General features: G+C 40.6%; 1 protein-coding gene across 3 annotated transcripts in view; it reads right to left on the reverse strand.

The window, feature by feature from the left end:
- Positions 1-12,289, reverse strand: part of raf1a (Raf-1 proto-oncogene, serine/threonine kinase a) — a 17,739-nt gene continuing 5,450 nt past the window's right edge. For 2 of the 3 annotated variants that reach the window (XM_084720735.1, XM_084720734.1), the window contains exons 6-18: positions 12,020-12,109; positions 8,569-8,722; positions 7,969-8,088; positions 7,765-7,789; positions 6,986-7,101; positions 5,542-5,659; positions 5,244-5,328; positions 4,901-5,077; positions 4,765-4,811; positions 4,512-4,630; positions 4,279-4,410; positions 1,981-2,115; positions 1-1,209 (exon numbers count right to left, since the gene is read on the reverse strand). In XM_084720735.1, coding sequence (XP_084576861.1) covers positions 1,069-1,209; positions 1,981-2,115; positions 4,279-4,410; positions 4,512-4,630; positions 4,765-4,811; positions 4,901-5,077; positions 5,244-5,328; positions 5,542-5,659; positions 6,986-7,101; positions 7,765-7,789; positions 7,969-8,088; positions 8,569-8,722; positions 12,020-12,109 — 1,459 coding nt within the window. In that variant the 3' untranslated portion in view covers positions 1-1,068. The remainder of the gene's footprint in view (positions 1,210-1,980; positions 2,116-4,278; positions 4,411-4,511; positions 4,631-4,764; positions 4,812-4,900; positions 5,078-5,243; positions 5,329-5,541; positions 5,660-6,985; positions 7,102-7,764; positions 7,790-7,968; positions 8,089-8,568; positions 8,723-12,019; positions 12,110-12,289) is intronic. The other variant, XM_084720736.1, reaches the window with a different exon arrangement.

The following is a 12,289-nucleotide window of genomic DNA, read 5'->3' on the forward strand; positions in this document are numbered from 1 at the left end:
TTTGGCAAAGAAATTTAACTTAATTTTATTAAAATATTGAATAGACAACTTTCTCACCAAGTTCACAATAAAACGTTTAACCTCCTGAAAGAGACATGATAAACAAAAACAAATTAGTTTCCAAATCATTTTAAATATTTAAGACAACCGCCAAATGTCCAGCTCATGATAACCTACCCATGGTGAGGACTGATAAGAATGTGTGTGTTTCTACAGATCAGTTTACTCTGAGCTTTGACGCCGACCTGTAGACTGTTGAAACATAACCATTGCTTTTGCTAAAATGTGCAAATTTAATTTTTCCATCATCACTCATGCTCGCTGTCTGACAGGCTAGAATTCCTCCCAAATGACCCCCAAAAAAAAGACAGTTAAAAGAAGTCAAAAGACAACGACAATAACAACAAAAAAAGACAACAATTTCCCATATCTACTCCATTATCATTTAAGACAATGCAAAAATCAACTACTACTGTGCAACTAAATGGACTACATCCAACGGCTTTGTTTGTGATAACAAGAGGTGAATTGTGCAGGATCTTGATCCAGGCTTTGTTTCCTCTTAAGGCATGTAAGCTTTAAAGGTCCTTCTCATCAGGGCGACCAGAGAGAAGGGTGTGCTTCACATCACAGAACCTGACATCAAGAGAGACGCATCCGTCTTTCTCTTGAGCTTCCTTCAGTGTCCATTTATCGTTGTCTTAGGTAGGTGTGCGTGCATGTATATACAAATTTTTATCAAATGCATTGCCACCGTGGAGCCTCTGCATACTTCTTAATACGTGCAGTGATAAGCAAGGCACCACCTCCGTGTTTCTCACGCCAGCCTCTTCATGTGTGCATCCCACCGTGATCCATCGTCACTCACTCCCTTCCAGAGCAAATCTCAGATTCCTTCTCTCCTCTTTTCCTTACATATTTTATTGATTAGCATGGGTTTATGTATGATTGCATGTATACTTTTAGGTTTATATTGGCATCAGTATGTAGAGAATTTGGGTGCACTGAGCATTTGGGCTATTTTGGATATTTTGAAGAGGAGGAGGAGGGGCAGTGCTGTGTGAGCCTCTAGAAAACAGGCAGTCTGGTGGAGGTCAAAGTACAGGCATTGATATCCTCAGTGTGAGAGGCTCTGTGCAGGGACGGTTCTGAGGCACTGCGGTTTATCTTAGGGAGGGCATGCTGGAGGAGCTCGATGGAGGACAAGATCTAAAACAACGCACAAAAGAGAAAAAAATTAAGACAAGTTTAAACAAAATCCTTTTCATTCAATTTGAAGTGTACAGTTATCTATGGTTTATTTTATAGGGACATACGCAATATACCTAGACAAACTGAAAACAGCTCTCCAGCATGTGTCTGTGTTTGTATTGGATTCACCCATCCCTAGAAGGGATTTATAAAACTGAGCACAAGAAGATATCACAACGCTAATTAAAAGCTGAGTACAGCAAGACACGATAAAGCACAAAACTGAAGACATTTCATCTGAAAACTGTCTGAGTACAGGTTTACTGCTGTAGTAACCAGGAGTTAAATTTGCAGCATATTCCAAGTTTGCAGCATATTTCAAGTGATCAGCTAGCAAGTTCCAGGACTTTGCTCCTTCTACAGAAAAAGATATGATGTGATTTCTTGATGTAGACCCTTTCACAGAGAGGCTGAGTATTGTATTTACTTAAATAATGGTACTTTATTTGCTTTTGTCAACAGTTTTCAAGGCCTGATTATAAAGACACTCTATAGATTTAATAACTGGTTGCCTTGGGACCAGGTGGGGAAACTACAGGACAGTTATGAGAATATCACTGAATTTATAAACAGCAAATGTCAACCAATCTTAAAGCAAATCAGGTTTGACTGAATCACTTTACAAGGCTTTTAAGCATGACTTATAAATTTTAATTAAGACCTGAGAGACAAATTATTTCTAAATACTTCACATCGTTGTCTTGTTCAGTTACCAAGAGAGTGGCTCACCTGCGGGAAGAGCGGCCTCTCGTCCTTGGACTTCTTGATGCAGTCGGCCACCAACCTTTTCATGGCTTTGGGGCAGTTCTTGTAGAGCTTACTGAGGTCTGGGGACAAATACCCTCTTCCCACCATGAAGATAATCTGTGAGGAGAGAGTGAGAGACAGCAGATGAGACTGAGGGCGTATGTGGAACATTTATCATATTTGAAACCATTTTAGAGGGGAGCTATCAATAAAACTAAGAGACACCTGATCAGTCCTCCCTGAGATTCTTTAGAAATATGGTCAAGAAGTCAAAGGCATCTACAAAAATCTGTATTCCATACATTAAAATACTTTATTTACCACTCACTGCAAGTGCACAGTGTTACTGATTATATCACATATTGCATTCCAGTGCTATTATTTCATTATCATCATTACTATCATCATTATTGTATTATATGTAATTGTAATATTATACAATATTACATTATTTATCCTGTGCAACGCCACTAATCCTTTGCAGATTGGTACACTGACTACTACAGCAGTGCACCTCATTACGCAATACAATTTTATAATTGTTTACTGTTGTCCTGCAAAGTTGTTTGCCCCTGCACTGTGTTGTTGTCGATTGCACTATTGTATGTCTTATCATGCATATTTCACTGGGACTGGGAGACCAGAGTATAAGCTTTTTATTATGATATATAGCTGAGTATAAGTATAATGGCAATAAAGTTAAATTGGAGCCACTGTAAGAGCATGAGTGCATGATGCTGCAGAGATAAAGGATGATAGCAGTACTCTGTGTGCTTGCCAGGTCAGCTGAGTACAAAGTCATTCTACAGTATCAAGGAGAGCTGGAGCACAACAGTGGATCATAACAGTACTTATGGGCACACTTTGTACAGCAACTTTTGCCAAATTTGAATACAGACACAGTAAACTGAACAAGGAGCCAGACATGCTCCAGACTACGTCTTGTGGCCTGTGGGAGGACGAAAAACCACAGACACACACACACGCACGCACACCCATGCACCCCTTTTCTCACACACGACCAGGGTTGTGTTACGGGGTCTAAATTTAGGCCAGTGGCTCCAGGGTGCCCGCCTCTGTTCCATGGCGGGCCTTAGGCCAGCTCCACAACCCCCTTCAGACAGCGACCCAGTGTCTTTCCACCACCTTCTGGCCCGAGTTTACAGCTTGAAACTGGTACCCAGGCGAGAACGAGAGCTCAGACACGTGTCTGATTGTGGCCAAATCTATCAAAGTAGCAAAGATTTGCAACCCTGAAGTTTTTGCAAATTTGTGCTGCTGAACAAAAACAAGCAAACAAGTCTCTAATATTGCAAATCATATTGCAAATGCATTATCAGCTTCAAATTCTTCTTCTTTATAGTTCTTAATGTCACCTATACACACCACCATATCACTAAACTTTAGTCACCTGTATGGTCACATATCAGCAGACAATAACAGTCCAACTGCACTGATTATCGCTTTGTTCTGAGTCTGAGGTGAGAGGCTGCCTGAATGCTGTACGCAGAAAGACTCGCCTCCAGTTTGTTTGATCTCATTCTACAAATGGAAACATTCGGCTGATGGCTTCAGTTACACAATGTCCGCATACAGTCTCACACTAGTCTTGGTCCATTTTTCAAGGTTTCTGCAGATTTCAAGTTAAATTGAAGACTTTTTAAGACCATTATGAATGTGAAATGAAATCTGATCTCAGTGAACTTGCACTTAATAAAAACAATGTTAAGAGAGGAGACGGCAAGTTAGACCACACACAACAACTGCAGCAACAACATTCGAGATCACTGAAGTTAATAAAACTAAAGTAACATAACTTCATAATCCAATACATTTTTTATTTTAAGGCCTGTTAAAAATATATTTAAGCCATTTTAAGGCCTAAAATTCAGATTATTGAATTTAAGACTTTTAAAGACTTTTTAAAAAGGACCCCCAGAAACCCTGTAACTAACAGGGAAACAGTGCTCACATGCAGTGGAGCAGTGACACTACAGGCTAGCCAGGCTAAGCTAACTAGCATGCTACAGCTGATACACAACCACTGCCAAAGCATTCTGGGTGAAATTCATGTTCTAAAAGTGAGGTTTCTTTTATTTCCATGATTTCAACACAGATTTATTGTTTGCATTGTACCACTGCCATGGAAAAAAAAAAGGGTGCGTCCCCATGACGTGTCAGTGATGAGTTTACGGTGTCCTTTCAGATTTTAATAAATCAGACACACAAGCTGCATAACTTGGAACATTACTGTGACATGTGTAAATGATGAGACTCTACCTGATCTCTGTTTGCTATCTGGGAGTATGGGAGCTCTCCCGTCATGAGCTCAAAGAGAACAATTCCATAGGAATAGACATCAGACTGGAAGCTGTAGGGATTGTTATCCTGCATCCGGATAACCTCAGGAGCCTGTGGACATCCGGACAGAAAGCAAACACAAGGGATGGCATTTTCTCTGTCTCGTTATAGTCATCTTATTGCTTTAGTGAAATCAGAGCTGTGTTACTGACCATCCAGAGGATGGATCCAGAAGGCTGCTCTACTTGATGTGAGCCGCTCCATCTGGCCTTTACTGTGGCGAGACCAAAGTCCCCAATTTTCACTGTGAGCCCTTCATGCAAGAATATGTCTGTGCTGTTGTCAAGGATATTGCAGCTAAAACACAGAGAGGAAAAACAGATCCTGACCAGTATGAAGCTTATGGTGCCGTTATCTTTCACACACCCACAGTGCACACACTCAAACAGCCAATAGAAAGGATACTGTTGGACTTCATGTCACGATGAATGATGTTCTTTGCATGCAGATAGCTACAAATGAAAAGAAACAAACAATTAGATGATATCTTGCTTCTTTTTAAATTTGGTTTATCAGAAACGCTCTGTTTTTTAGGACTCACTCCATGCCCTGAGCGGTCTGCCTGGCGATGTCTATGAGCTGGATTATCTTGAAGTTTGTCTCCAGGACGTGAATGTGTTTGTAGAGGCTGCTGCCCTCACACCACTGGGTCACAATGGCCAGGTTGTCCTTCGTCATGTAGCCCATGAACAACAGGATGTTGACATGTCGTGTTTTCCTGCGACCAGAGGCAAAGGGGAAGAGGAAATCACCAAAACAAAGATAAGATTAAAGTTTGCAATAAAGATGATTCGCAGAGACTTCAACAATTTACAACTGTCAAAACAGCTGGTAACCCAGCCGTCAGAAAGCTAAAATAACACTGTATTCATGCCAATTCTTACCTCAGGACTGCCACTTCATTTCTGAATGCCTGGAATTGCTCTGGTGTGGGGTCAGTCACCTTTAAAATCTTCACTGCTACATCACCTACAACAAACATACTCTGCTTGGTTAACCCTGACCCATAAAATCCACTGTAAGCTCATGCAAAAAGCAATGCCACATGCACACACATCTGATTTGAAAACCATGAAATCTATATAGTAGCTCATTTTAAAGGTGTACAGTGCAGTGTGTAAATGTGAAACTAACAGTGTTACACCTGAAAAGTACTCTGCCCCATCTGACATGCATTCCTACCATGCCATTTCCCTTTGTATACAGTTCCAAAGGAGCCTGAACCAATGCGGGAGTGCAGATACACCTCACTGGCCTCGATCTCCCAGTAGTAACTCGAGTCACGCTTGTCCCGAGGCCTCTGGGGGAACAGAAATCAAAAAGGTGCAACTGACGTGAGACACACAAAAGAAACATAACCAATTATCATAAACCAATATTCTGTAGGGTGGTTTCAAAGTATTTACTCTGTAATCACAACATAGAAGCAGGGATGAAAGAGCACCAGAATATATTAATCACCGTTAAATTAAACAACTTTTAGTAAAGTGAAAGTAAGACTCCTTCTGTAAAATAGTATGCAAAAGTAAAAAGTAGGTCAGTTAAAATGCACTCTGAGTAAATGACAATGCGGTACATTTATAAACGATACATGGTGATGATAATGACTAGTGTGAAATGTGCACCACAGAGCCTTCATGTCCAAAACAAGAAGTTCCGTTTTATAGAGGGACATTTGCAGCCTGTGCTTACAGCTCATTGTTGATAATATACACAGAATTGCCTTCATGCGTGTATTCTTAATAGAATTAACCAGAAATGAGGACAAAGTCAGATTAAAGTCAATGGACAAAGTCAATGTTTCGTGTTGCTGTTTGTTTTGTTGACTGTTTTGTGATGTGTTTCTGTCTTTCATGTGCTGCAGAACAGGAACCTGCTGTAAACCAGTTTTAACTGAGTCAGGCCCGATTAATTGTAACTGATTTTATTATGTTACTTTTAATCTTTTCCTGTATAATAAACAAATAAATAAAAATAAATATTAAACAAAAATGGCTGATAACAATTAGAAAAAGCTAACAACACAATGGTGGGTGCAACAAGAAATATTGTGATACTCAATATCAACTGAATGTAAGGCAGATTTTTTTCTAAAGGATTTGAGCTGAATGAGGCTCTGCTGTCACAACTGTAACAGAGATTGTTAAAAGCAGCATAAAGACCTCGTACACCTCACTGGAGGTAGAAGTTCCTTCGTAAATGTGGAGGCCACTGCTGGAGGATCCACCATAACCCTCTTTGTTAGTCACTGTGTCTGATTTTTTGCATGCGTGCTGGGTGGTGCATTAAATCAGTGATTAATTAAGGCAGGATCATTGCTGTGCACATTTTGCACAGTTCACAAACTGCTCAACATGTATCTCTGGAGATGGAACAATGTAGCCAAATCAGCAGTTTCTTCTTTGCTGCAGCTGCTGACTTGGCTCCTTTGATGTGACTTTTTTACTCTGTTACAGATGTTACTTGAAATGTAGCAAAGTGCCTCAATACTTGAGATTAAACAATACTAAAGTACAAGTAAAAATACTGGAATTAGTTCACAAAAAACACAAATTTGTTACAGTCATGAAAGTAAATGTAATAGGTTACTCCCACCCATGCATACAAGACAGACCATAGAACTTACAATTATATTTTTCTCCTGAGTGTTGAAAGATGTGGCCCTTTCTCGCTGGGCAGGTGCAGGGGCTTTGGACTGGGACTGGGACCAGCCTGTAGGGCTCTGGTTGGGGGAACTCCCCGCTTCAGGAACACAGAGAGAAAGATAAGGAAGGAGGACTTTGGCTGTGTCAAAAACCAGTTACTACATGCCACGTCTATGTGTCAGATAGGAAAACTTTTAAAGACACTGCTAAATAGGAATTCTCTGTAGAGATCTGGCAAACCTAGACTATATATTGAATATTGAACAATTTGGGGCACAACCTTTGACTTAATCCCAGTTCTCCCCCCTCAAACTGCAACTGCAACAGGCTCACCCCCCAAAAAGACAGTTATGATGAGCAATGGCAAAATTACACACATTTGATGACGCAAGTCCAGTGGTATGGAAAAAATGTATAAAGATTGATGACAATGGCCTATCACATGCAGATTAGTCTTACATAACCACCCTCTACTCTTAGCTATTTTTCAGTATCTATTCAATATGGTATGGGTAGACGTCAATGTAAAATGGCCTGATGAGAAGTTTCCATTTTGGATGGGATGGCTAGACAGTCAATTCACAAAGAAAGGTTTGAATTTAAACACCTCTGTTGTTTTTAGTTCAGTGTGCCTGGTGCAAAGCTTTAATTTAATACACAATCAAAAGGGGAAGATTTGTAGCGGGGGTGAAAGGAGGAGTTGTGATACAGTGGAAAAGTACACGACACAATTTTAACAAAATGCAAAGCGAGCACTTACCCGAGTCATGATCACGCATTGCATCCTAGAGAGACCAAAGGAAAAAAGAAAAACGAAAAAAATTCTGTCAGCGTGTTCAAACAGTAAACCACATGCTGTGCTGTCACTCATGGTTTGACTTCAGCACTAAGATGTGAATGCAGATAGCCTGTTTGCAATGCATGCCATTCAGACCGCACACAGACAGACACTCTGCTTTCTAACCTTTTCTGGACTCTCGCAGGAGGCCTCAACATAAGACTGGGAGAAGTGCACAATACCTACTTTCCTCTTCAGCCAGAATCTATGGCACCAGGAGCTGGGGGAGGTATTCAGGCAGTCTAGCTACTCCCCAGAAGGGTACAATACAACAGGCCAGTGAGGAAAAAGGGGGGGAAAGGGACACAGTAAAGGAAAGTGAGGAAGGAATGAAGACAAGAGTGATGCCCAGGTTTCTACCTGGACACAATGTAGGGAAAATATTCTACAAAGCATGTAACACTAGTGAGCTGATTATGCAAGAACTCTGGCAATGAAAAAGCAGAAACTAGAACTGAACAGGGGGAAGTCAAGTGTCACACACTTTAAAAATTGCTAAAATAAGATGCTATCAGGGGAATTACACACACACACGAAAAAAAAAAACAGGCTCAACCCTGTCCAGGTAGATTACTTAACGCAGAGGTAGATAAGAGGTAGAAAGCAAAGATAGTTGGAATGCCTGAGATGTACGTAGGAGGGCAAGATCAGTCTCAGCCAGGAGATATTTTAGGAGTGGCTTTAACCTACAGGAGTACCCAAGGGGCCCATAGGGTGTGTAGTTACCTCGATCATGCTGCTGTCTACAGGCAGGGTTGTGCTAACCATGTGGACGTTTGGCGTGGAAGTGGAGCGCTGCCTCTGGGAGAGACCACCGCCTGTGGACGGGTAGGGCGTGGTGTAGTTGAAGGCATGAGGGGTGGAGTATCGATGGGCCGAGCTGTGAAGGTGCAAAAGCATCAAATGCTGAGACGGAGCAGCGACTGTTTGTCTGTATCCTCAGGCTTACTACACTTTTTCCTCGGTGTGCTTCTCATCAATTTTGAAGATTTCCAGCACCTTATAACTGTGGTAAATTGTGTATACGTTTATATACGTAGACCCTAAATGATTATTTTGCTTTTTCAAGACATTAAATCAGTTGTGCAAAATAAAGTATGAGATTTTACAGAGGGGTGACGAATTAACGTTTCAAAAAGTAAGCAGATTTGGCATCCTACACAACAAATATCCAACTTATTTTAATTCTTTATCTGAAAAGTAAACTATCCAGTCAGTTTTAAACTCTCTTACATCCAAGCATTTTTCAAACTTTAAAAAAACACTACATTTAAATTCAAGTGTTTTCAAAGATTTCCAGCACCAGTACAAACTGTGTGTCTTGCGTCACTGCTTCAGATGACACACACTGCTGACATTTGACAGAAAAGCAAACACTGAACATTCTGACTTCTTTAAATATGGACTGCTGTGGGTGTGGTGCTGGTGGTTGGTACAGGAGCTTTCTGGTTTCATTTCTGTCATTTTCTCTCACTTTCCCCACTCAAGCATCGTCTGTTGGTATGTTGTGGCATCAACAAACTGCTGCCTCACATGCTAAAATCAATGAGAAGCAAACAAGTACAACTGAGAAACAGCACTGTGAGGAAGTAGTTATTGGTTAATTTTTTTTTTGCGGCCTTCCTCTTATCCCTTTTTTGGCGAACTTGACACTGTAGAGGTATTTTGCCCTTCATGTTTGCCAAAATCAGTATTGGCTCAGTTGAAAAGTACAAAGCTCACCAGGCAAATATGTTAATCTGCAAACAATCCAAATGTTCGTCTGACTTGAGATGTTCAATTTACAACCACAAAACCTAATGTTAACAAGTTAAAATATTTAAAAAACATATGAACAAGAACAATTCCTCATGTGCATGAATACAACTTTCAGCTTTGGACCTATAAGTGTACTGTACTATAGCTGCTGGTTAAATGGAACCCCAGCTGTATGAGATATATAAACAGAAATCATATTAAATCACATTTACAACTGTAGACGGGACTCTTTGAGAACAATCCCCCTTTTGGCGACACAGAAGTTTGTTTCAAAACAGTATTTTGAGATTGCTCTGCATGGAACAACTTAATACTTTGTGAGTGCTAATTTGGCAGCTCAGAGTGCTTTTTAACCATTTTAAGTGCCCCTGAAACAACAGGCTCTTTTCACGCCTCTCGTTACATCAGCACTTGGACTGGTAAGCCCCTATAAAGCTGAGGACGTCATTAAAAACAGGATTTATTTCAATTCAGATTAGGGTTCAAATGAGAACACAACTGTGTTGCAGTCAAGCATGACAAATAACAGAGAAATGACAATGTCATGGCTATGTAAACCTCCACCCCTGTTTATAATATAATCAAATGGCAAAGTTTACATACACAGTAATTTTGCACTAGCATTCAGAATATGACATTATTCCGAATTTGATTCAGGTCAATGCATTCTTTAGACATGTATAAAGGTGTAGTCAGAATGTGCGTCTCAGTTGCGGTATGTATCGCATTTTACAACACACATCCCTTACCTTTTTACAGTCTGCAGTGCACGTTGTAAATGAACCAACTAGCCAAAAGTTTGCAGGATGAATGCACAAAAGGGAAGCCCTTATTTCTGGTCAGATGGAGAAGCACACCTTCTTTTTCACATTAGGAGAGATTTGGATTTTAACAGGTTTTTGGTTGTACACAAATATTGTAAAGCCAAGCTTTTCAAGGTGGTTGGATGAATGAAAGATGGACACTGTGTTTACACAGTCAAACAAGTTTGCCACCGGTGGAAAACTTAAAAAAACACTATTTTGATGCAAGGAAGCAAAAAGGCTCGAGTCGTTCCACTTTTTCATAATCAGAGTATGAACAACTGCAAGTAAACGGGAATGTTAGTGGAATATGTCTTGCCATTCGCCATGTAAACAGCTTAGAAGGAATTTTTCTTTTTCCGAATAAAGGCAAATTCTGGAATATTTTGTAATGTAAACATTGTCAATATTATAATTCTCCAGCAACCCACAAAGACAACATGTTTTGTTTTTTTCTGCTTTATCAGTGGCCAAGTATCGCCCTGATCATTAACTCTCCTGAAAATACGAACCATAAACTAAACTAAATGATCCATGGACAGACACTATAATGGGTGACACCACCAAGTACTTCAAAGGCATCACTCTGGACCAACTCAGCTTCAACCAACAAAATACATGCATTTATGGATGTTGCTATCAAGACTATGTTTTGAGCAAAACCTTTAGACATCTAGCAGGTGTGGAGCCTCCTGTTTTGTTTAGGTTGTGCACATGCACAGGGAGGCACACACAATACATGTTCCTGTCAATAGTTTAACACTGTTCCACTGATCTACAGATGGCAGTGACATGCCAAGCTGTGAAGAAATACATCAGCAAAGAAGGGGAAGAAGTAGTCTGTTGGCAAGTAAACATGGGTGTAAACAATGCTGGATTCAAAATACTTTAAAAAATATTTTTCCTTGCAATGTTTGATGAGGAAGGAAATGCATTCAACACACACACAAAGAAACAACACATACTGATGAGTAACACCGAATGCAAACAAACTGTAAACAAGAAAACTCCACAGGCCACCTTTAACAAAAATCCATCCATCCATTTTCTGTAACCGCTTATTCCCGAAGGGTCACAGTGGGGCTGTAGCCTATACAAGCTGACATTGGGCGAGAGGCGGGGTTCACCCTGGACAAGTCACCAGTTCATCGCAAGGCTAACACACAGAGACAGACAACCACTCACACTCACATTCACACCTACGGGCAATTTAGAGTCATCAATTAACCTAGCATGCATGCGTTTGGACTGTGGGAGGACGAACCCGGAGAGAACACAGAAAGGCCCTGGTTTCAAACCCAGGACCTTCTTGCTGTGAGGCAGCAGCGCTAACCACTGCACCACTGAGCTGCCCTAACAACAATCTAATTTCCCTATTCTCTCTTCTAGTTGCAGAAGAGGCGGACTCAGTACAGCAAGAGCATTTTCATATAGTTTGTATTTTGCATGTGGATTTACAGTATATGCTCTGTTTTCAAAATAATCCTATTTGCACATGTATAATTTGCACCTGAGAGTGGTGGGAAAATCATCCTGAGGACAATAACTAACTGTTACAGGTATAGCAACACTAGCAGGATGGAACATGAATATGAAATGTTAAAACTTTGCCTCACCTTGGAAACCTTGATAAGGATTCCCTCATTCGCCGGGATGTCAGCGGGGGCAGAGACGGGCCACTGCTATCACCGGGTGTTGGACACAACCTGAAGACAGAGAGATTGAGCGTAAATCTCTCAAGAGTGTACAGTCAATGTCTGAGTGCTTAATCAAATAACAGCTGTCTGCTACAGACTACAATGGTTGTCAGGTAAAAGGGGTTATCTCTTTACTGTCAGTGATACGAATCTGTTAATGATTACTATCAGTCTGACACCCTGGATGCA

Source organism: Lutjanus erythropterus, chromosome 6 (genome assembly GCF_056507025.1).
Source record: "Lutjanus erythropterus isolate fLutEry1 chromosome 6, fLutEry1.hap2, whole genome shotgun sequence".
NCBI classification, from domain to species: Eukaryota; Metazoa; Chordata; class Actinopteri; order Lutjaniformes; family Lutjanidae; genus Lutjanus; species Lutjanus erythropterus.